General features: G+C 36.7%; 2 protein-coding genes across 3 annotated transcripts; both read right to left on the bottom strand.

The window, feature by feature from the left end:
- Positions 1–253: 253 nt before the first annotated feature.
- LOC128171488 (uncharacterized) lies at positions 254–11510 on the bottom strand. 2 transcript variants are annotated; one of them, XM_052837255.1, is made up of 7 exons: positions 11371–11510; positions 11029–11132; positions 10792–10902; positions 1210–1808; positions 878–1096; positions 559–784; positions 254–413 (listed from the first exon to the last, which is right to left on the bottom strand). In XM_052837255.1, the coding sequence occupies exons 4-5, from the start codon at positions 1552–1554 to the stop codon at positions 884–886; spliced, it is 558 nt and encodes a 185-aa protein (XP_052693215.1). In that variant the 5' UTR covers positions 1555–1808; positions 10792–10902; positions 11029–11132; positions 11371–11510; the 3' UTR covers positions 254–413; positions 559–784; positions 878–883. The 2 variants fall into 2 exon arrangements, with proteins under 2 accessions (XP_052693215.1, XP_052693216.1); XM_052837256.1 differs by lacking the exons at positions 10792–10902; positions 11029–11132; positions 11371–11510 and having other exon boundaries at positions 1210–3148.
- On the bottom strand, positions 7038–21512 carry LOC128174448 (uncharacterized protein DDB_G0286299-like). Its single transcript, XM_052840005.1, has 5 exons — positions 20875–21512; positions 13874–14548; positions 11029–11132; positions 10792–10902; positions 7038–7097 (listed from the first exon to the last, which is right to left on the bottom strand). Exons 1-5 carry the CDS (start codon positions 21050–21052, stop codon positions 7038–7040), a joined length of 1128 nt encoding a protein of 375 aa, XP_052695965.1. The 5' UTR covers positions 21053–21512.
- Positions 21513–21515: the final 3 nt, after the last annotated feature.

Genomic DNA, 21515 nt, shown 5'->3' with positions numbered 1-21515 from the left:
AGCGGGGCCCTTCCTGACTGGTCAGTTTTCTAGTTTTTTTTGGTTTACAATTTTTGGTTACAAAAATATGCATTGGGTAGTGGAAAAATAAAAATAAATTGAAATCCTGACTGAGTTCATAATCCAAATAGCATTTAATTGACTGAATAAAGCATTTAATCTACTATATATTAAAAAGTTAAAAAACACAGGCTTCTTTTAAACTTTATTTTCCATGATTGATGATCACTTTCTATTCAATTTCAAAGCATTTCGAACTTTAGGCTGGATGCCTCTTGATATGCAGTTAAAACAAATGGGCCGGACAATGCTGTAATGTTTATTCAAGTCTTGCACAGTCTTCAGCCAGGGATGTGCTGTCCACCTCCGTGTCGCCACAGTAAAAACAACCGGCTGAAACTTGGTGGTGATGCCTGCAAGTAGAAACAGTTAAATACTACTAAGAGTGATTAAAGATTTAAACATTTGGACTACATGTATATATTTATTCAAGGTGTAAGACATAATTTCTGTGGATCTAGTAATATTTGCTTTTTATCATATAAAACCAATATTAACCAGCAGAATAGGTCGTTTCCATCTTGGCTGCACACTCAAGTCCCTCCTTGACTACAACAGTCTCATGATTTCTATGACCAGAGGGGAACAGCATAGATCCACAAGTATAGAGAAGGTTATCTTGGACCTCCTCAATATCAGTAACGTTGTCTGCTTAGGCGTTCCTTGCAATAAACAACTCTACGTTTTTCACAGAGACAGCACATGATGAAACTGCGAACTTTACCTGAAATCATTATATTTTATAGAAAAATATCTAAAAAGACAGTCTGGTTTTTTCTTGTGTTGCAGCAGAAGTACATTTGGACATCCATTTTACCTCCTATCAAAACTTGTCATTTTCTGTTGTGGTTCCTTTATCACTGAGACCAGGACAATCCCTGTCTATTGTCTCAGTGCCCAAGAGATCCTCAAGAGGTTGGAAAGTGCCATCAGGACCTCTAGTGGGACCAGGCAACCAATGAAGTGGCTTATCTGCTGGTAGTCTCTTTGGGTTGAGGGTGCAATACCAGCAATCAGCAGCATCACATTTTTTTATCTATTAAACAAGTGATATCATAATAAAATGATGAATATCCATTTAGGGATATGTTTTAGAGATGTATATGTATATCATTTAATATCAAAAATAAAATTTAATTTCACGTGTACCTGGAATGAATATTGCCGTGCTCTGCAATGTCTGTCTATGAAAGCCTTCAACTTTTTTGGTGCATTTTTCTCTTTTGTATCTATCACACTACTAGAATCTTCTGCATCTTTAAACAAATCCAGGACATCACTAATATTCATGATCTCTTCCAATGTTACAGCATCATGTACAACTACAGGTCTGCCATGTAGCTTGAGCTTAGAAAATCTATGTTTCAAAAGAGAAAGGGTAGGTTTTAGGGACTCTTCAAGTGCTGTTTTGACATTTGGTTGTCTCTCAGAAAGGTCCCTCAGTTTTTTTAATGTTGATGCAGGTTTAACAATGTATTCTATGTTGGCTTCCATGGAATTTCTTTGCAGGCATACATTTTGTAGACCCAGATTCAACAGGCTCGTGCAACGCTCAGCTGGATTATTGAAGCTGTGAAAGGGTGCAGTCCTAGCTGCAACGAGAAGGTCCAAGTCAAGTGTAATAAATGAAGCTATATATATGGGCAAGTTTTACACTCCAAAAGGTTGTTCTATGATCTGGTCCTCCATCAGTGTAGATAAAGAGAATCGGACACTCAAGGGAAAGTCCATCAGAACTTCTGGTATTCCTAAAAATAGATATGCTTTCAGTTGCATGGCGTTTAGGACTGGATGGTGTAAAAACCTTACCCTTTACAGTGACATGAAGAACACCATTGTAAAACCTGTCATCTTTACACTGAGGTAGCTCAATTTAACATCTAGCAGCACTGATGGCACTGCACCATGAATGTGGAAGTCATGGTCAAGGGCTGACAGCTTGGCGCCCTTCGGTATCAAAGACTTGTTATGAGCTCTAACACCTGTTGATGTCGATGAACCAGGTTCACCTATAGAATTGTCATCTAGGCATACTAAGGCACAATCTGTACCCAACTTCACTGCCATTTCCTTCATCATAGAATGGAGATTGAAGGCATAAGATGAATCGGGATGTTTCGCTCTTGTTAGTCTTTGCTGTACAGCATACTTGACTTTAAAACGGCTTGTGTAGCATACTGCTGATCTCACAAAAGCGTTGGAGGGCCAAAAATTCAGTGATAACCATGACCGGGATGGTATATTTGATCCTGCAGGCAGCCTTGCAGCTATAGTTTCTCTCAAATCCTGGCAGCTAATGGCTAAGGGCAATGTACATTTTATCAGAGTGACGCCTCTCTTGAACAACAGATACCTCATCTAAATAGACGTCTAGGGCATTCCAGAATGGGTCCAATGATGCATCTTTGGGTCTGCCATTATTTTTAGCTCACCTGAGCCAAAGACTCAAGTGAGCTTTTCTGATCACAATTTGTCTGTTGTCTGTCGTTGTCGTAGTCGTTGTCGTAGTCGTTGTCGTCGTCGTTAGCTTTTCACATTTTCATCTTCTTCTCAAGAACCACAGGGCAGATTTCAACTAAATTTGGCACAAAGCACCACTAGGTGAAGGGGATTCAAGTTTGTTCAAATGAAGGGCCACGCCCTCTTTAAAGGGGAGATAATTGAGAATTATTGAAAATTTGTTGGTATTTTTCAAAAATCTTCTTCTCAAAAACTATTTGGCCTGAAAAGCTAAAACTTGTGTGGAGGCATCCTCAGGTAGTGTAGATTCAAGTTTGTTCAAATCATGGTCCCCGGGGGTAGGGAGGGGCCACAAGAAGGGGATCAAGTTTTACATAGGAATATATAGAGAAAATCTTTAAAAATCTTCTTTTCAAAAACTATTAGGCCAGAAAAGCTCAAATTTAAATGGAAGCATCCTCAGGAAGTGTAGATTCAAAATTGTTCAAATCATGGTCCCCGGGGGTAGGGTGAGGCCACAGTGGGGGGATGAATTTTTAAATAGCAATATATAGAGAAAATCTTTAAAAATCTTCTTCTCAAAAACTATTGGGCCAGAAAAGCTCAAATTAAAATGGGAGCATCCACAGGTAGTGTAGATTCAAGCTCATTCAAATCATGGTCCCCGGGGGTAGGGTGGGGCCACAATTGGGGGATTAAGTTTTACATAGGAATATATAAAGAAATCTTTAAAAATCTTCTTCTCAAAAACTATTAGGCCAGGAAAGCTCAAATTTGAGTGGAAGCATCCTCAGATAGTGTAGATTCAAGTTCGTTCAAATCATGGCCCACGGGGGGTAGGGTGGGGCCACAATAGGGGGATGAATTTTTACATAGCAATATATAGAGAAAATCTTTAAAAATCTTCTTCTCAAAAACTATTAGGCCAGAAAAGCTCAAATTATAATGGAATCATCTTCAGGTAGTGTAGATTCAAGCTCATTCAAATCATGGTGCCTGGGGGTAGGGTGGGGCAAAAATGGGGGGATCAAGTTTTACATTGGAATATATAGAGAAAATCTATAAAAATCTTCTTCTCAAAAACAATTAGGCCAGAAAAGATCAAATTAAAATGGAAGCATCCTCAGGTAGTGTAGATTCAAGTTTGTTCAAATCATAGTCCCTTGGGGTAGGGCGGGGCCACAACGGGGGGATCAAGTTTTACATAGGAATATATAGAGAAAATCTTCTTCTCAAAAACTATTAGGCCAGAAAGCTCAAATTTGAATGGAAGCATCCTCAGGTAGTGTAGATTCAAGTTTGTTCAAATCATGGTCCCTGGGCCACAATTGGGGGATCAAGTTTTACATAGGAATATATAGAGAAAATCTTTAAAAATCTTCTTCTCAAAAACTATATGACCAAGAAAGCTCAAATTGGCGGGTAACCATCCTCAGATAATGTAGATTCAAGTTTATTCAAATCATGGTCCCTGAGGGTAGGGCGGGGCCACAATGGGGGATATATTTTTATACATAGAGAAAATCTCTAAAAAAATCTTCTTCTCAAAACTATTAGGCCAGGAAAGCCCAAATCTGAGTGGAAGCATTTCCAAATCGTATAGATTCAAGTTTGTTAAAATAATAGTCCAGTGGTATGGTGAGGCCACAGTGGGGGATGAATTTTTACATAGGTATATATAGAGAAAATCTTTAAAAATCTTCTTTTTAAAGACCATTTGGCCAGAAAAGCTTTAACTTGTGTAGAGGCATCCTCGGGTATTGTAAATTCAAAATCAGAGTCCCTAGTGGTAGGGCGGGGCCGTGATGGCAGTCTGAATTTTTACATATATAGAGAACATCTTTAAAAATATTCTGGGAAAGTTTTTCGGTCCAAAACTCAGTACTTAGTGTGAAAGCACAGGTTATGCAGATATAAGTTTGGTGAAACCATGATACCCTAGAGAAAAGTGGGGCAACAAAATGGGGGGGGGGGGGGTATATAGGAAAAGAGAAAAATCATCTTACAGGTACAACAAGAAAAGGGGCTTGGTATTTACCAAAAGAAAGAGGTGGATAAAAATTGGCAGATTTTCAATTTTTTTAGCAAGATCTACTGTACTTAGTTGTCAAGATATTTTGATACTGTAATGCTAATTTGATCAGAATTAAGGCAATTGTTGCTCAGGTGAGCGATGTGGCCCCTGGGCCTCTTGTTTCTCAAGTCATAAAACATTTCTTGTGCATCAGCTTGTAAAAGGAACTCTAAAACTCTATCATCAACTGCTCTTTCACCACTTGATACAGCTGCACTAGCATCACGTGTCAGGAATCTGTACATATGTCGTAAGATAGCATGTCAACCCGACTAATATGTGTAATTTAAATATTATTTAACTAAAGATAAATTTAATGAGTGAATGTAGAGAATGAGAGTGTTTTAGTAATATTTTAATTGTATATGATTATAGATCACCAAGCTGTACTTGTGGAAACCATTTATTCGATATACAAATACAACAATAAATATTCAGCATCATTTCCACAAAAGGCCTTAAATTCTTATGATCCTGTTCCAACCTACTCATTCATGCATCAAATTTTTCATCTGACCAAGTACTTCAGTAAGTTGCTCTTTCAAATCAAAGTTTGACACATGATCTTCAATTTCAGTACACACCCGTTTTTGGTACTGGGGCCAGGGCCAATGGATTGGGAAAAATGTGACATTTTGATAGAAATTGGGAATTTTTTTCCTTGCTTTATGTACAGTCTCCTGAACCAAAAACTAAATAATTGGATTTTTTAAAAATTAATATTTTTTAAAAAAATTATTTTTAAAACTGGGAACATGTGTGTATAATAATGAGAAGGAAAAAAAATTTATTCACAGTGTGTATTACAAATTTGTTAATGAAGATGTAAAATTTCCAAAAGGTTTATGTGTAATTACTATATGTCAAATGCAAAGAAAAAATAAATAAATTATAATTTAAAAAAAGGTATCTTATTTGTTTTAATGTAAAATTTAATCTATTTTTAGGTCACCTGAGCCAAAGGCTCAAGTGAGCTTTTCTGATCACAATTTGTCCGTTGTCTGTCGTTGTCGTAGTTGTCGTTGTAAACTTTTCACATTTTCATCTTCTTCTCAAGAACCACTGGGCAGATTTCAACCAAATTTGGCACAAAGCACCACTAGGTAAAGGGGATTCAAGTTTGTTCAAATGAAGGGCCACGCCCTCTTTAAAGGGGAGATAATTGAGAATTATTGAAAATTTGTTGGTATTTTTCAAAAATCTTCTTCTCAAAAACTATTCAGCCTGAAAAGCTTAAACTTGTGTGGAGGCATCCTCAGGTAGTGTAGATTCAAGTTTGTTCAGATCATGGTCCTCGGGGTAGGGAGGGGCCACAAGAGGGGGATCAAGTTTTACATAGGAATATATAGAGAAAATCTTTAAAAATCTTCTTCTAAAAAACTATCAGGCCAGAAAAGCTCAAATTAAATTGGGAGCATCCTCAGATAGTGCAGATTCAAGTTTGTTCAAATCATGGTCCCCGAGGGCAGGGTGGGGCCACAATTGGGGGATCAAGTTTTACACAGGAATATATAGAGAAAATCTTTAAAAATCTTCTTCTCAAAAACTACTAGGCCAGAAAAGCTCAAATTTGAGTGGAAGCATCCTCAGATAGCGTAGATTCAAGTTTGTTCAAATCATGGTCACCGGGGGTAGGGTGGGGCCACAATAGGGGGATCATATTTTACATAGGAATATAAAGAGAAAATCTTTAAAAATCTTCTTCTCAAAAACTACTAGGCCAGAAAAGCTCAAATTTGAGTGGAAGCATCCTCAGGTAGTGTAGATTTAAGTTTGTTCAAATCATGGTCCTTGGGGATAGGGTAGGGCCACAATTGGGGGATGAAGTTTTACATAGGAATAGATAGAGAAAATATTTAAAAATCTTCTTCTCAAAAACTATTAGGCCAGGGAAGCTCAAATTTGAGTGGAAGCATCCTCAGATAGTGTAGATTCAAGTTTGTTCAAATCATGGTCCCCGGGGGTAGGGAGGGGCCACAATTGGGGGATAAATTTTTATACAGGAATATATAGAGAAAATCTTTAAAAAAATTTCTTTTAAAAACTATTTGGCCAAGAAAGCTCAAATTGGTGTGTAACCATCCTCAGAGAATGTAGATTCAAGTTTGTTCAAATCATGGTCCCTGGGGGTAGGGGGGCCACAATGAGGGAAAATCTTCTTCTCAAAAACTATTTGGCCAGGAAAGCCGAAATTTGAATAGAAGCATCCCCAGATCGTATAGATTCAATTTTATTTAAATAATAGTCCAGAGGTAGGGCGATATTTAAGATATTTTGATACTGTAATGCTAATTTGATCAGAATTAAGGCAATTGTTGCTCAGGTGGGCGATGTGGCCCCTGGGCCTCTTGTTTATACAGTGTTTTCAATAAGTTTTTGAATAGAAGGAAAAAAATTTGGAACTGCAGGCAACCTTATCTCGGCGAGGGGTCTGGGGACTGCCTCAGGCCCCGAGCGGGTCCAGGGCAGAGCCCTGGTAGGGGGACCAGGGGGGCAAAGCCCCCTGGCCGAAAACGAAAATAATCATTTTTGAAGGTACTTTTGCTGCTTCTTAGGCCATCTAAAAGTATAAGTTTTATGAAATGTCTACTGCTAGACAAACTCAAAAATTCCGAAATTATGAGGATGTTAGCTATCATAAACACAGCTCTAACGAATAGGAGGTATCCTCATTAGAGCCTAATTTATTAAATTGAAAAGGTGAGTAATGTTTTGGTGTTACACATTAGTTTTAACCTTTAATAAATATTTAAAGATTTCATTAAAAGCACTATTTTTTTTTAATTTTAGTTTTTTAAATATTATATAGCACTACTGTAATTATTTTAAAGAGCTGTGATAATATAAACAAATAAGCATGCTAATTGGCTTTTTAGCTCACCTGAGCTGAAAGCTCAAGTGAGCTATTCTGATCACATTTTGTCTGTCGTCCGTCTGTCTGTAAACTTTTCACATTTTCAACATCTTCTCAAGAACTACTGGGCCAATTTCAACCAAACTTGGCACAAATCATCCTTAGGCAATGGGGATTCAAAATTGTGAAAATGAAGGGCCACACTCGTTTTTAAGGGGAGATAATTAGAAATTAATGAAAAATTTCGAGAAATTTTCAAAAATCTTCTTCTCAAGAACCAGAAAGCCAGGAATGCTGAAACTTGTGTGGAAGCATCCTCAGGTAGTGTAGATTCAAAGTTGTGAAATTCATGACCCCCGGGGGTAGGGTGGGGCCACAATGGGGGGTCAAAGTTTTACATAGGAATATATAGAGTAAATCTTTAAAAATCTTCTTCTCAGGAACTAATCAGCCAGGAAAGCTGAAACTTGTGTGGAAGCATCCTCAGTTAGTGTAGATTCAAAGTTGTGAAATTCATGATACCTGGGGGTAGGGTGGGACACAATGGGGGGTCGAAGTTTTACATAGGAATATATAAAGTAAATCTTTAAAAATCTTCTTCTTAGAAACTAATCAGCCAGGAAAGCTGAAACTTGTGTGGAAGCATCCTCAGGTAGTGTAGATTCAAAGTTGTGAAAATCATGACCCCCAGGGGTAGGGTGGGGCCACAATGGGGGGTCAAAGTTTTACATAGGAATATATAGAGTAAATCTTTAAAAATCTTCTTCTCAGAAACTAATCAGCCAGGAAAGCTGAAACTTGTGTGGAAGCATCCTCAGATAGTGTAGATTCAAAGTTGTGAAAACATGATCCCTGGGGGTAGGGTGAGGCCACATTGAGGGGGGGGGGGTGTTAAAGTTTTACATTGGAATATATAGAGTAAATCTTTTAAAATCTTCTTCTCAGAAACTAATCAGCCAGATGATTCTTTATTATTGTTAAGACTTTGGCTGCAGGACAATTCTTCGGCCTCACAAGAAGGTTCAGAGTTTGATGTTGCTTAATATCCCATATATAAACAATTGTAAAGGACCTTTTTGAGGACTACAATACTCAACATGTGAAATGACTATAAAATCATCCTGTCAGAAAAGGGACTAATGATTATAAACATAAGAAAATCCAGGGGGAAAAAATGGATTTTATTTATACAGGATCTACATGTATTATTGAACATTGTCAAGATTGTTTGTATTATGACTCCATTAAGCTGATTTTATCATACCTATTGTTCCTCAGGTGAGCGATGTGGCCCATGGGCCTCTTGTTTTGTAGTTAATTTTTTAAGACGTTGAGCTAATGCTCGACAGCCTTCTAGCGATTGTCTGGATTGGCAATCGTCCAAATTCACGCGCTGCACCGCCTTTTAAATGCGTATAAGAAATAAGTTCTTTAAAGTATTAAATGTATTTCAAGATTTTTATTCCATTTATCAAACTAAATTGTGTACAAAAAAACCAACTTTGCCTACCTGGTTATTGACAACTCATTGCATAAGTATAAATTTGCTTAATCAAGAAATGGCGGATGAATACAATCAGGTGTAAACATTCACTAAATATTATTTTAGTTTATCGCTTACATTTTAATTGGAGAGTGTGCCCGATAGAAATAAAATTTGCGATGTAAATTTATTTGTTATCGGGCACGGTCTCCAAAATAAATGTAAGCGATAAACGTATCTAGTGATTTTACTGCTAAATATAAACACGATAATTCAGTTGATCTGGTCGAGCATTTTAGATAGCACGTGTTGTGGATTTGTTTGTAAACAACAGTATAGTACCATAGGGAATCTTGTTTCAAACGGGAATTGAAATAAATAAAAGTATGCTTTATTATTATAATTAGGGACATACTGTTAATGTATTCGAATCATGAACCTGTGAAAATTGTTTAAAGAAAATAATTTATTTTTAAACTTTGAAATTTCTTCGAATTTTGTAAACATAATGAGTTATTGAATTGTAAAAGCACCTATACCTTTTTTATATGAAAATAAACTTATTTTTGTTTTTAAAGCAGCACAAAACAAAATTCATATACTTCTCTATTCTATGTCTAAAATTATTTGATATACGACTATTAAATTAACAGAAATTCAAATTATTGATATTCTATATTAAAGAAAAAGTCAGTTCGACGCCTTTGTGGCCGTTCCGGCCTTTGATTTGTTTATTGTTTTTTTATGTTTATTTTTAATTTTTGTAAGCAAGTACTGTTCTTATCGGGATAACCACGACGCCCAACCAGGGCCCAGACTCAATTTACCTAAAAAAACCAATATCTTACAAGCATTAATATTAAAATTAAGGCACAGTATCTGTAATCTTTATTCTCTAATTATGTGAATTATTGTAATGAAAAGTAACATTAATATAACATAAATAATATCCATGTGGAATAACATAGACACGCAGCTATTACGGAACGTAAAATGTTCATTTTTTTCTTAAATAAGTCCACAAAACCGTAAAATGTCGACCCGGGTTTGCCTACCCATTTTACCAACTTGGAAATCAACAATCGTCGATAAATTTCTAAATACTCATTGTTTTGCAGAAATATTTAGAGCGAATACAGTTATACTGATTGGTGACATATCCTGAAAATTTCATTGAGATTGGTTGATTGTTCACAAAGAAAATTGAAAAATATTGATCTGCCCCGGCTTTTATTTTGCCCCGGACCGGGTTTGCCTACCCATTTTACCAAGACTCCGTTGATCTGGGTCATTGACGTGTTACTATTTTGATGCCATATTTTCAAACACATAAACAATAAGGATTTTGATATTAACTAGCTCTAGTCTAGTACCCGAGGCCTTCCGAGTGCACTCGGAAGGCCTCGGGTACTAGGCTAATCAAGCTCCTAGGGGAGAATATGGGGGAATTAAAGACGGAAATCTCAGCCGGAAAATTTTATTATACAGGCGGGGGTGAGTCATTTAACCCCAAGGAACCCCAAGGAACCCCAATGATAGAAATTAATAACTATTAATACCCAAGGGGTCTCATTTGAGTTCACGGATCACCTCTTAGTACCCCAAGGACACCCCAAGGAAACCCTAGGATACCCCTACGAACCCCAATGATAGAAATTATTAACCACTGAAAATCCAGGGGTCTCATTCAAATCCAAGGCTCACCCCAAGGTACCCCCAATGATAGAAATTAATAGCTATTAATACCGAAGGGATCTCACTGGAATCCAAGGGTCACCTCCAAGTATCCAAAGGATACCCCTAGGAACCCCAAGGATACTCATAAGAACCCCAATAATAAAAATTAGTAACAAGTGATACCCCAGGATTGCTGTAATGAGACTCAATTTGTCTGTAAGGTGCGGTGAAGTCATGGTGATGTCCAGTCTGCTCCCAACTCTGCTGGTCACCACTGGTGTTCTCAAATGAGTTCTACATAAAAAATAAGTATATTGTAAAGTTTAAACATTCTATGTTAACACTAAAAATAAACACTCTGTGTTAACTTAAGTATCAATCTGACAGTGCATTTCCTATTATATCTGATTCAATACATACCTGTGGTTTATTTTGCTTTACAAAGTGGACTAAGTCTCTAATGTAAAGCTGGACTTCTGGTTTCATTAGTCCCTCCAGGACCTGCAGTACCTCACCAGATGGAACTGAAACAATGAGCTTAGTTATAAATCGTAGTATATGTTACAGAGAATCTAATAACATACTCTACCAGAATTGATGCATATATTTTTGCTCCAAAATTTTTAATTTAAAAAGATTTATAAGTTTCAATACATGAATGAATTAAATCAGAGTACCGGTAGTATCAAGTTAAAATAATTTACTTTTAAATAGAGGACTGTAAAATTATAAAATAAAACATTTTTTCTATGTATGACTTACTAGGCACTTGAGAAAAAGCTGAGATGTTAGGCCTCGTTAGTGACTGCATTGATTCATGGTCTGATGTAGCTGTTGCATTAACTGCATTCATGCAGACCTCCCATGTATCTGTCATGGTTAGAGATGATGCAGATGTTGACAATGGTACGGACCTTTTTAGCTCACCTGAGCTGAAAGCTCAAGTGAGCTATTCTGATCACATTTTGTCTGTCGTCTGTCTGTCCGTCTGTCCGTCCGTCCGTCCGTCCGTCCGTCCGTAAACTTTTCACATTTTCAACATCTTCTCAAGAACTACTAGGCCAATTTCAACCAAACTTGGCACAAATCATCCTTAGGCAAAGGGGATTCAAAGTTGTGAAAATTAAGGGCCACACCCGTTTTCAAGGGGAGATAATTAGAAATTAATGAAAAATTTCGAGAAATTTTCAAAAATCTTCTTCTCAAGAACCAGAAAGCCAGGAAAGCTGAAACTTGTGTGGAAACATTCTCAGGTAGTATAGATTCAAAGTTGTGAAATTCATGACCCCCGGGGGTAGGGTGGGGCCACAATGGGGGGTCGAAGTTTTACATAGGAATATATAGAGTAAATCTTTAAAAATCTTCTTCTCAGAAACTAAACAGTCAGGAAAGCTGAAACTTGTGTGGAAGCATCCTCAGGTAGTGTAGATTCAAAGTTGTGAAATTCATGACCCCCTGGGGTAGGGTGGGGCCACAATGGGGGGTCGAAGTTTTACATAGGAATATATAGAGTAAATCTTTGAAAATCTTCTTCTCAGAAACTAAACAGTCAGGAAAGCTGAAACTTGTGTGGAAGCATCCTCAGGTAGTGTAGATTCAAAGTTGTGAAATTCATGACCCCCGGGGGTAGGGTGGGGCCACAATGGGGGGTCGAAGTTTTACATAGGAATATATAGAGTAAATCTTTAAAAATCTTCTTCTCAGAAACTAAACAGCCAGGAAAGCTGAAACTTGTGTGGAAGCATCCTCAGGTAGTGTAGATTCAAAGTTGTGAAATTCATGACCCCCGGGGTAGGGTGGGGCCACAATGGGGGGGGGGTCGAAGTTTTACATAGGAATATATAGAGTTAATCTTTAAAAATCATCTGCTCAGATCTAAACAGCCAGGAAAGCTGAAACTTGTGTGGAAGCATCCTCAGGTAGTGTAGATTCAAAGTTGTGAAAATCATGATCCCTGGGGGTAGGGTGAGGCCACATTGGGGGGGGGGGGGGGTGTTAAAATTTTACATAGAAATATATAGAGTAAATCTTTGAAAATCTTCTTCTCAGAAACTAATCAGCCAGGAAAGGTGAAACTGTTGTGGAAGCATCCTCAGGTAGTGTAGATTCAAAGTTGTGAAAATCATGATACCTGGGGGTAGGGTGAGGCCACATGGGGGGGGGGGGGGGGGGTGTTAAAGTTTTACATAGGAATATATAAAGTAAATCTTTAAAAATCTTCTTCTCAGAAACTAATCAGCAAGATGATTCTTTATAATTGTTAAAACTTTGGCTCCAAGACAATTCTTCGGCCTCACAAGAAGGTTCAGAGTTTGATGTAGCTAAATATCCCATATATAAACAATTGTAAAGGATCTTTTTGAGAACTGCAATACTCAACATGTGATATGACTATGAAATTGAAGCAGGCAGCTATTTTTTCATTAGAATCTTTTTGTATTACTGTATTGAGTTATTGCCCTTGATTTATTGATTCTTGATTATTTTAATTAATGCATCCACTGTTAACCAATTATTGTGATGATTATTTTTATACAATAATAAATATTCAATGTATATAAGTTGTTCTGCATAAGAAGTTTTGGGTAAGGCCAGATAAGTTTGTTAATATTTTTAATTTTCAATTTTTAGATACTATGAATTATTTTAGGTTGGCACATATATAGGGACAGTGTCTATTGCATTTCAATGAGCGACTTTTTGGGGTTAAACTTGAACAGGTATGGATAGATTGAGTGTGTGAACATCCTTGCTCTATCTAATCTACGTGTTTTCTAACCTTCGATACAAAGTGTGCGGTCATTCCTGCCCTGTATCGTATTAATACAAGTGTGCAGTCATCTCTGCTTGTATTGGTGGTGGTTGCATGGGAGCACTAATGTATGGTCATCCCTGCTGGTGTTCAGGCCTTTCTAGCGCAAGTGTGCGGCACTCCCTGCTTGCGTTAGGTTGAGCTGTTGGTGCAAGTGTGCGGTCATCCCTGCTTGCGCAAACGTTGGTACCTGTTGAGTTGCGTAGGTGTGCGGTTATCCCTGCCTGCGTAACATTGAGTCCCTATATATGTGCAGGAGCGGTGATTAAAGTCTGCTCTTGTAAATATTGGCAGCAATTAGGGCTATCCGAATTCCAAGGGGGAAAAATGGATTTTATTTATACAGGATCTACATGTATTATTGTACATTGTCCAGATTGTTTGTATTATGACTCCATTAAGCTGACTTTATCATACCTATTGTTCCTCAGGTGAGCGATGTGGCCCATGGGCCTCTTGTTTCAACAGATGTCTTGGATGCAGTGGGCTTTAACACTGGTAAGGCCAGCTCTGAAGGGGTACTCTCTGGGTCAACAGGTGTCTTGGATGCAGTGGGCTTTAACACTGGTAAGGCAGGCTCTGAATTGGTACTCTTTGGGTCAACAGGTGTCTTGGATGCAGTGGGCTTTAACACTGGTAAGGCTGGCTCTGAAAGGGTACTCTCTGGGTCAATCAAGTTAAAGTTGGAGACAGAAAATATGCCGTCAGTTTCTGGCAAGGTTGCTGGGACAGATGTAGAAAATTGACCAAAGAGATTGCTGCAATATTTGTTCTGCAAGGTCCTTAATCCTTCAGGCAGAGCTTCCAGTTTTTTGGACACTTTTTTTTGTTTTTCTGGCTGTTTTTTTGATGAATTTTCCTTCTTCTTTTCCTTCTCTTCATCTTTGTTTTCCTTGGAACCTTCCTTTTTTCCATCATCTTTCTTCTTCTTCTTTTTGGGACTCAGCGTGTCCTCTTGCTCCTCTGACTCCTGCATCTTTTTAGTTTTACACCTATGTCTTTTTTCGAAACTTTCGTCTGAACTCATTTCAAAAGAAAACAGCTCCTCTGGAACATCATTTAGCCCCTTCTGCTTTTTCAAGATTTTTGAATAAGCAAGTGTTGCAAATTTGTTCAAATTTTCTTCGTCTGAAAAACAAAAGGCTTGCTGTTAACTTTTTATAAAAAAAAAAAAAAGTGCAAAATTATGATATACCAGTAATACCTATGAGTTAAATTGATATTAAGTTTAGAGAGATGACGACAGCCTTCATTAAGGTTTTCCGCTCTCAGCGGAAAACCTTACTATTATTCTGAAAAATTTTCAAATTTCTTATTATTTTTTTTTTTCTTCTAGACGCCAACTTTGATCCTTAATATCTCGCTCGTTTCTTAACCGATTGTTTTGAAATTTTCAGGACTGATAACATGCCGCGTGATGTTGTCGTTGCATATTTTAGTTGAGGAAAATCCCTATCCGGTTTTGAGTTATTCCCCTTTTAGTAAAATTTAACGACTTCTTTTGTCCAGGTTGTTTAGCTTTAACGATAACTGGCAGAATCTCAAAGATGGGCTGGTTTGGAAGCTAATACATTGAATTTGTGCGAGATATATTTTATTTATTATTTAAATGCAAATAAAAGGGGTGGTATAGATGTTGAAACAAAGGTAAGAAAAAAAATCAAAAATTCGCGTATTTTCCGTGTTAGTTCTCTACCTGATAAAAATTTGTTATAACATGTATTTTAAAAGTTCTTGGTCTTACTTAGACCTTTCATTCGGTATGCCGAAAAAAGGGCTAGCCCTTATAATTAGGGAGTTAGAGGCGTCCAAAGTTTCTTGTCAATAACTTAAAAATGAATAGAAATTTCTAATGCATTATTGAAGCAAAGTTGTAAAGAAATTAATTTTGAATCCTTCTATAGTATTTAATTTAATGTTTTCGTAATTTATAGTCAGTTTTTGCAGAAACAATTGTTGTCAGTTCGGTCCATTTTTGTGGGGGTGCGCACGTTTATGAGGTTATGAAAGGGCTTCTTTTAATGCACTAACTGATACATGTAGTGCGCAAAAATAATTCCACATAAAATTCCCAAATGTTTTTATTCATATGTACATTTTCATTTCATATAGATGAACCTCTTTGACCTTATTTTTGTTGTTTGTTTCATAACTGTGCCCCTGTCTATATTTAGATGCATTACGAGACTCAGGTAACCGATCGATAGGAGAGTCGCTAGCTGTATTCAGGCCGTCGTCTAGACGATAGTGCATGTGCTTGTAGAGCTGGACGTACACGTTTAACGCGTCGCCCCACTGTGTTACTGTAACAGAGACATTTTGAATTGTTTCAGTACTGGGAGATGTGTTAATAAAATGGTTCCAATGCATGGTACTTAAACTCAACTTTTCTACAATACGTATACACGGCCGTCTTATAAAGCACAATGTGTATTACTGACATGACAAATGTACGCTGGCAATTTAAACGAACGCGGGATTGCTCCCGATAGAACAATTCTTTTAAAGCAAAAAAAAAAAATACTGATTTGCGATGGATATAATATAATTATCATCGTGGAGATGATTTTAAAAAGTGAACTTAATATTCGTATACGATAATATTTGAATCCAAAGCCACTAGTTTTAAGTTACGGTTATCAGGGATATTAATTATGACTTGCCCCGCGTTTCAGGTTTTTTACTTGCAAAACATCTACAAACGAAAATACCAAACAACCTTCAGCAGCAACTTATAAATTATTTATTCCATACACAATTCTAAAGAGGTAATTAGATAAATTTTATAAATGCTTTATACTTGTATACATTCGCTATCTTCCATGGAAAAAAGTGGCATGGAAAAAATGTTGTTCAATGTTCATCAAATACGCTGTAGTCTTAGCAATCGAAAATAATTAATAAATTGTATATTGATAGATTGACATATCAACAAACATTCAGACTCGCAATGTGTTTTTTTTACAAGTTCTATAAAATGTAGAATCAATGACTGAATTCTTTACCGTTTTCCGTGTTGGTTATTTTGAATCACGTGTGTACGTTATGTGTAGCCATATAGATGAACACTTTAAGTGTTTAATTTTTATAAGAAATTGTGTACATGCAGAGCAATGCAATGCTAGGACAATTAAATTCCAACAATGTATATGCTGAGGCCGGTCGGACTGATACTGGTTCTACAAATAGCGAATGTAAGACGAAGTATTTGGGTGTTATATTTTAAACAAATATAAGTATTGCTTTCTTAAAAGCTTGCATTACTCAACAAAGTATTTTATTGGAATCATTCTTAGTTACCTTAACTGCATATGTACCGCTCGGTCTGTATCCCGGAAAAATTGACTACCATCCGAAATTTTTCAAACAAGGTCTACAGACTTGCAGCTAACATTACCTTTAAAAATACATTTTAGAATTTGCTGCTGTTTATAAATTCATTAAAAAGACGCGCAGAATCAAGTGGTAATATGTCGTTTGATATGGCATTTATGACGTCTATTTATATTGTTTTCATTAAAATTATTTCATTATTTCAAGATTGTGGGTGGAATGAAATCAGTTTCACATGTTATATGACATAAAGATGTCCTCTCCCCACTTTTTCTCGCAGCAACTATTTTTCTAAAATTTACGTAAAAAATTGAATTATCATGGAGTTGCCCCCCCCCCCCCCTTTTTTTGTAGCATGTAAAAAAAATGGTATGAAAATCATGATATTATAAGTGAAATTTCGAAAGTTTTGGAAAATTCTTTTTAAAAAAAATTCTTTTTTTGCTTGTCAAGATTTGTTGGATGAGTTTGCCCCCCCCCCCCCCCACTTTCAAAAACGATGCTATGTGCTTGGAAATTACTCATTTCTTTATTCCCCTCTTTAATAAACAATACAAACTAACAAACATAACAGATCCAGATAAATATAATTACATGTATCAAAAATAAACTTCAAAAACAAACTACACATTCATCCTTCACCCACAATATTGCCTTTTCGATATTTGTCATCGTTGTAGACCCGTGTAACAATCTGTTACATTATATATGTAAGTAGGTGCTTGCACGACAAAGAACCCCTTGCTGATCTACATTTTCATTAACGCATACAAAGAAAAAATATATTTTGATTTATTTTTGAATTTCTTTTGATGTAAAAAAAGAGAAGAAATTGGTTCTCAGTCTCTCTTTATGCCTGTTTGTTAGCGGTTAATCCAAGTTCATTTTGAATATCCTTTTGTAATTTAAAAAATGCGATGTAAATTTTTTTTCATGCAATATTTCGGATAAAGCAATGAAGATTTGTTTCTTGAAATTTTATTAGACCATAAAATTGTAAAATGCTAACATTGAAAATTGTGCCCGATTTCTTTCTTTTTTTTTAAGGTAAAACTTTATTGATTTAAAAAATGATTCTTTGAGACAAACAAATTGACATAATCAATAAGAGTTTGACAATCTCTAACTGCAGGTCTGTAGCTTTAAGTCTGAAAAAGAATCGGATGGACGACCTAGGACACAGATCGTCCATCCGAATTTCTTGAAAATTGCCATTATTTTCCGTACGCGGACGCAATACTCACCGAGACTAAATGGTTCGTATCTTAAGTTTTAACTGCTTTGAAAGGTTATATTGGTTTTCTGATAATTATGAACATGAATATTTAAATAAAAATGGTTAAAATTATAGTAAAATTACCGGCATCGGTCTTCTTCGTGCGCGGATCTAGAAGGGGAAGGGTTCCAGACCCCTCCCCCCCCCCCCAGCGAAATATCTTTCAATTACGTGTACATTATAAACTTACCAAATATGCCTCGGACATCCCTTGGCAAACTCAAATAACCGTTTGACATTTCAACCCCCACCCCGGAAAAATTTTCTGATCCGCGCTTGTTCCCTCTCCTCGAAATACAAAATTATTCTTCAAAACCCCTTGTAAAATTTCCAGGATCTCCGCATATATACTAAGAGATTCATTAGCGCTTACGTTCGATAAAAAGGCGTGTAAAACGTTTGCCAATGGTCTTTTTACCTTCGTACCGGGCATAACCACAGTCCCACTCTGTGAATAAAATGCGGCGAATCAAACTAGAGACAACGTGTTAAGATCTGTATTTGCTTATAAACATGTAGTATCGTCGTGCAAAATGCACTGTTCAATTATAATTTTATTTTTTGACCTTACTTGTAAAATTCGTAATTTTTTCTCACAGTTTAAATCTTACAAAGTTACTTTTTTATTTAGTGATTGACACTTTTCAGACTTTATATGTGATTTCAAATAGACAGAGTGTCATGTCTCAAGGGTTGTTAATCTCTTAAAACAACATTGTGCAATTATCAGATTTTCATTTCTTGGACATCAAAGACTCACTGAGTTTATTTAATTATTTTATATCTGTGAACCTTTCACTCAGCTTACTTATATCATTACCTGTCAATTTATACTCATTGTTAAGATTCTTATAAATAGTTATGTACAATTGTCAATGTGCAGTCTGGAATACGGCGGCCAGCCCCGGCCACGTCCGACCCATAGTCTTGAGTCCAGAGGCCACTACTGGCCATATCCGAATTGTTTGAAACATGTCTGTCTGTTAAATTGTTATAATGTTGCCATCGTTAAGTCCCGTCCAATAATGTGGAATCTTGCATCAAATGCCTGTTCATTTCTCTGGAACTGTATACTGGTGGACCTTCAGGAATACGGCAAACCTACCCTTCATTTTAGCTTACGGCCCACAGCGCGCCACAACCTTATACCTTATACACTTTACGCCAACATTCCCTCACCCGGTTCGTACTGCACACGACCGATGCAGATCCAGACGAATTCTCTATCACCGTTAAATCTACGCGGTGACAGATATATAATACTTTGTTTCTCAGTGTTTACTTATCTAATATTGTACTATGGTCAGCTATCAATTTTTTGTAATACGTCACAAGTATGACGCAGCTATGACGGAAAACCTAATCGTTGCTTGCAACGAGCTCGTCTCTAGTTTTGTTTATTATTCTAGATCAAGGCATGAAAATTAGCGGGGATTATTGGTTGGTTAATGTATTAAGGCATAGGCATCGGAAGAGGGGGGGGGTTACCCCCCCCCCCCCCCCACTTTTTTTTGCAAAGTTAGACCCAACCATTAGGCACATAGCACCATAGAGTGTTCAGTGTTCAGCCCCCCCCCCCTTTTAATCGCAGCAAACATAATTGTTCCTAAATTTACCTTGAAAAGATTGAATTTTTGAGAAGTTGGAGCCTTAGGTATACTAGCCCAAGTTTTGAAATAAAAAACATAATATACTTATGTATTCATAAAGATTTACAAATTAAATACACTACTTATATTTACTTAAAAATATGGTAATATTTTCCTACATGAGACACCCCCCTGTCAAGTAACTAACGTTAGTGTGTGCGTGGGGGGGGGGTTATCGATGTTTACCCCCATGTATATTATGACATTTGTAATTCATAATCATAAAAGCAATGGTTGAGTTCAGAGGATTAGACAGCGGGGAGTCTAATCTACCAGTATTTATAGAGAAAGGGTCGGTTTATGTTCTAGATAAAACATAATGTTTATTGTTTTCATTGTGCATGGCATGTGTCATTGTAGTTTTAAGTGGGTGGACTGTTGCAAACACATGGCTACAGATCTGCCCATGGGGGTAGTTAAAAATCATAACTCCTGCCGTGCAATCTCCTACCGTGCTACGTACCTGTAACACCCCCCCCCCCCACACACACGTATCTGTGGTTTCCTTATCTAATACTATTGTTAAATTGTTTATAAAAACATCAGTGCATATGCACAGGTTAGTTTTCAAACAAAATCACAATCAGTGTTCATCACTCAGTACAATAAAACCTATAGTATTCGAAACCGTAACAAAAAACTTGTTTTTTAGGGGGGGGGGGGGGGGGCAGAAATGATTAATCGCCAAAATGTCATGTTTACTTAACATGTTTAATAAAATCTTAAATAATTTGCAAAAATTTGTAAAAACAAACTAACATCTATTCTACCCTGTGGATTTACTTGTGCATTTATTAAAGAAACCATTTTAAAAAACATTATTGTTTCATCCTACATTAACTTCCGGTGTTACAATGTCACGTGACTAGAATTTTGGGCGGCGGATTCGAGAGTTCGAAATTAAAATCTGATACGGGATTCATAATTTGTTCATACTAATAAAATGCGCTTTGGAAATTTCTATTATGTACAATTCTAAACAAGTTTTTTTATTAATTCTAAATAACTTCTGTTGCCATGTATTTTATTCGAATGTTCAAGATGAATAACATTAATAGGTACATTAAATTAATACTGATACGTTCCTGAACTATATCCGTGTAGCTGCGTAAAATAATAAATTAATATATGTTCAACAAACTACAATCGTTACATGTTCTCTAATATCTTTAATAAAAGTATTCATTTTGACTTACCCCCAACTTTGATTATGGTTCCATGATAAAGGGATCGTTGTCCCGCGACTTTTCCTGGCCAGTACATTTCAACCTTTCCTCGTGGTTCCCAGTCGTCACTTACAAGTTTTAAACTCTTGTTGTTTTTCCCAACAACACTAAGACTGGCATCTTCGTTGAAGAATATACACGCAAACATTTTATCCGAGTTACATGTAAGTTAATGAGTTACAAGTAAAAACTGAGGAACAGTCGGGCGTTCATTTGAACTGATAACGAAGTGCGCATGCTGGACAGTGCATGTATCAAATAACACGCTGACCCATGCTGTGGATGACGGGGCGCTCACAGGTTTCTCTGCCGATAAAACAATAACAAGACCCCTCCGCATTATCTGTGGCCCCCATTTTCACCCTCCCGAAAATTTCCTCCAAGCTTTTCAGAAACCTGATCATAACGAAGATAAGACTTATAAACTGTACACGGAAAATAAACATGGATGGTTCGAAAAGGAAAAGAAAACTAGGTCCTTATAAAAAAGACCTATTAACTGATGACGCTATTGAAAAATGTTTACCATCGGTAACAACCTACGAAGGAAATCTTAAATTGGATACATCTGAAGAATGCCTCAACATCGAAAATGTGGATTTCCCATCAAC

The sequence above is a fragment of the Crassostrea angulata genome, chromosome 2 (assembly GCF_025612915.1).
Source record: "Crassostrea angulata isolate pt1a10 chromosome 2, ASM2561291v2, whole genome shotgun sequence".
Taxonomy (NCBI): Eukaryota; Metazoa; Mollusca; class Bivalvia; order Ostreida; family Ostreidae; genus Magallana; species Magallana angulata.
The sequence above is the reverse complement of the archived record's forward strand: the minus strand, read 5'-3'. Positions and strand labels throughout refer to the sequence as shown.

Bases quoted from the DNA above. Each gene is read 5' to 3' on its own strand.
- LOC128171488 (XM_052837255.1), bottom strand. From the start codon at position 1,554: ATGGAAGCCAACATAGAATACATTGTTAAACCTGCATCAACATTAAAA. The intron at 1,097-1,209 runs GTACACGTGAAA...CTTGTTTAATAG, and splicing joins CACGGCAATATTCATTCCAG to ATAAAAAAATGTGATGCTGC.
- LOC128174448 (XM_052840005.1), bottom strand. From the start codon at position 21,052: ATGTTTGCGTGTATATTCTTCAACGAAGATGCCAGTCTTAGTGTTGTT. The intron at 11,133-13,873 runs GCCCATGGGCCA...TCATTGTTTCAG, and splicing joins GACATCTGTTGAAACAAGAG to TTCCATCTGGTGAGGTACTG. The intron at 7,098-10,791 runs GTATCACTTGTT...GTTTTCGGCCAG, and splicing joins CTCATTACAGCAATCCTGGG to GGGGCTTTGCCCCCCTGGTC.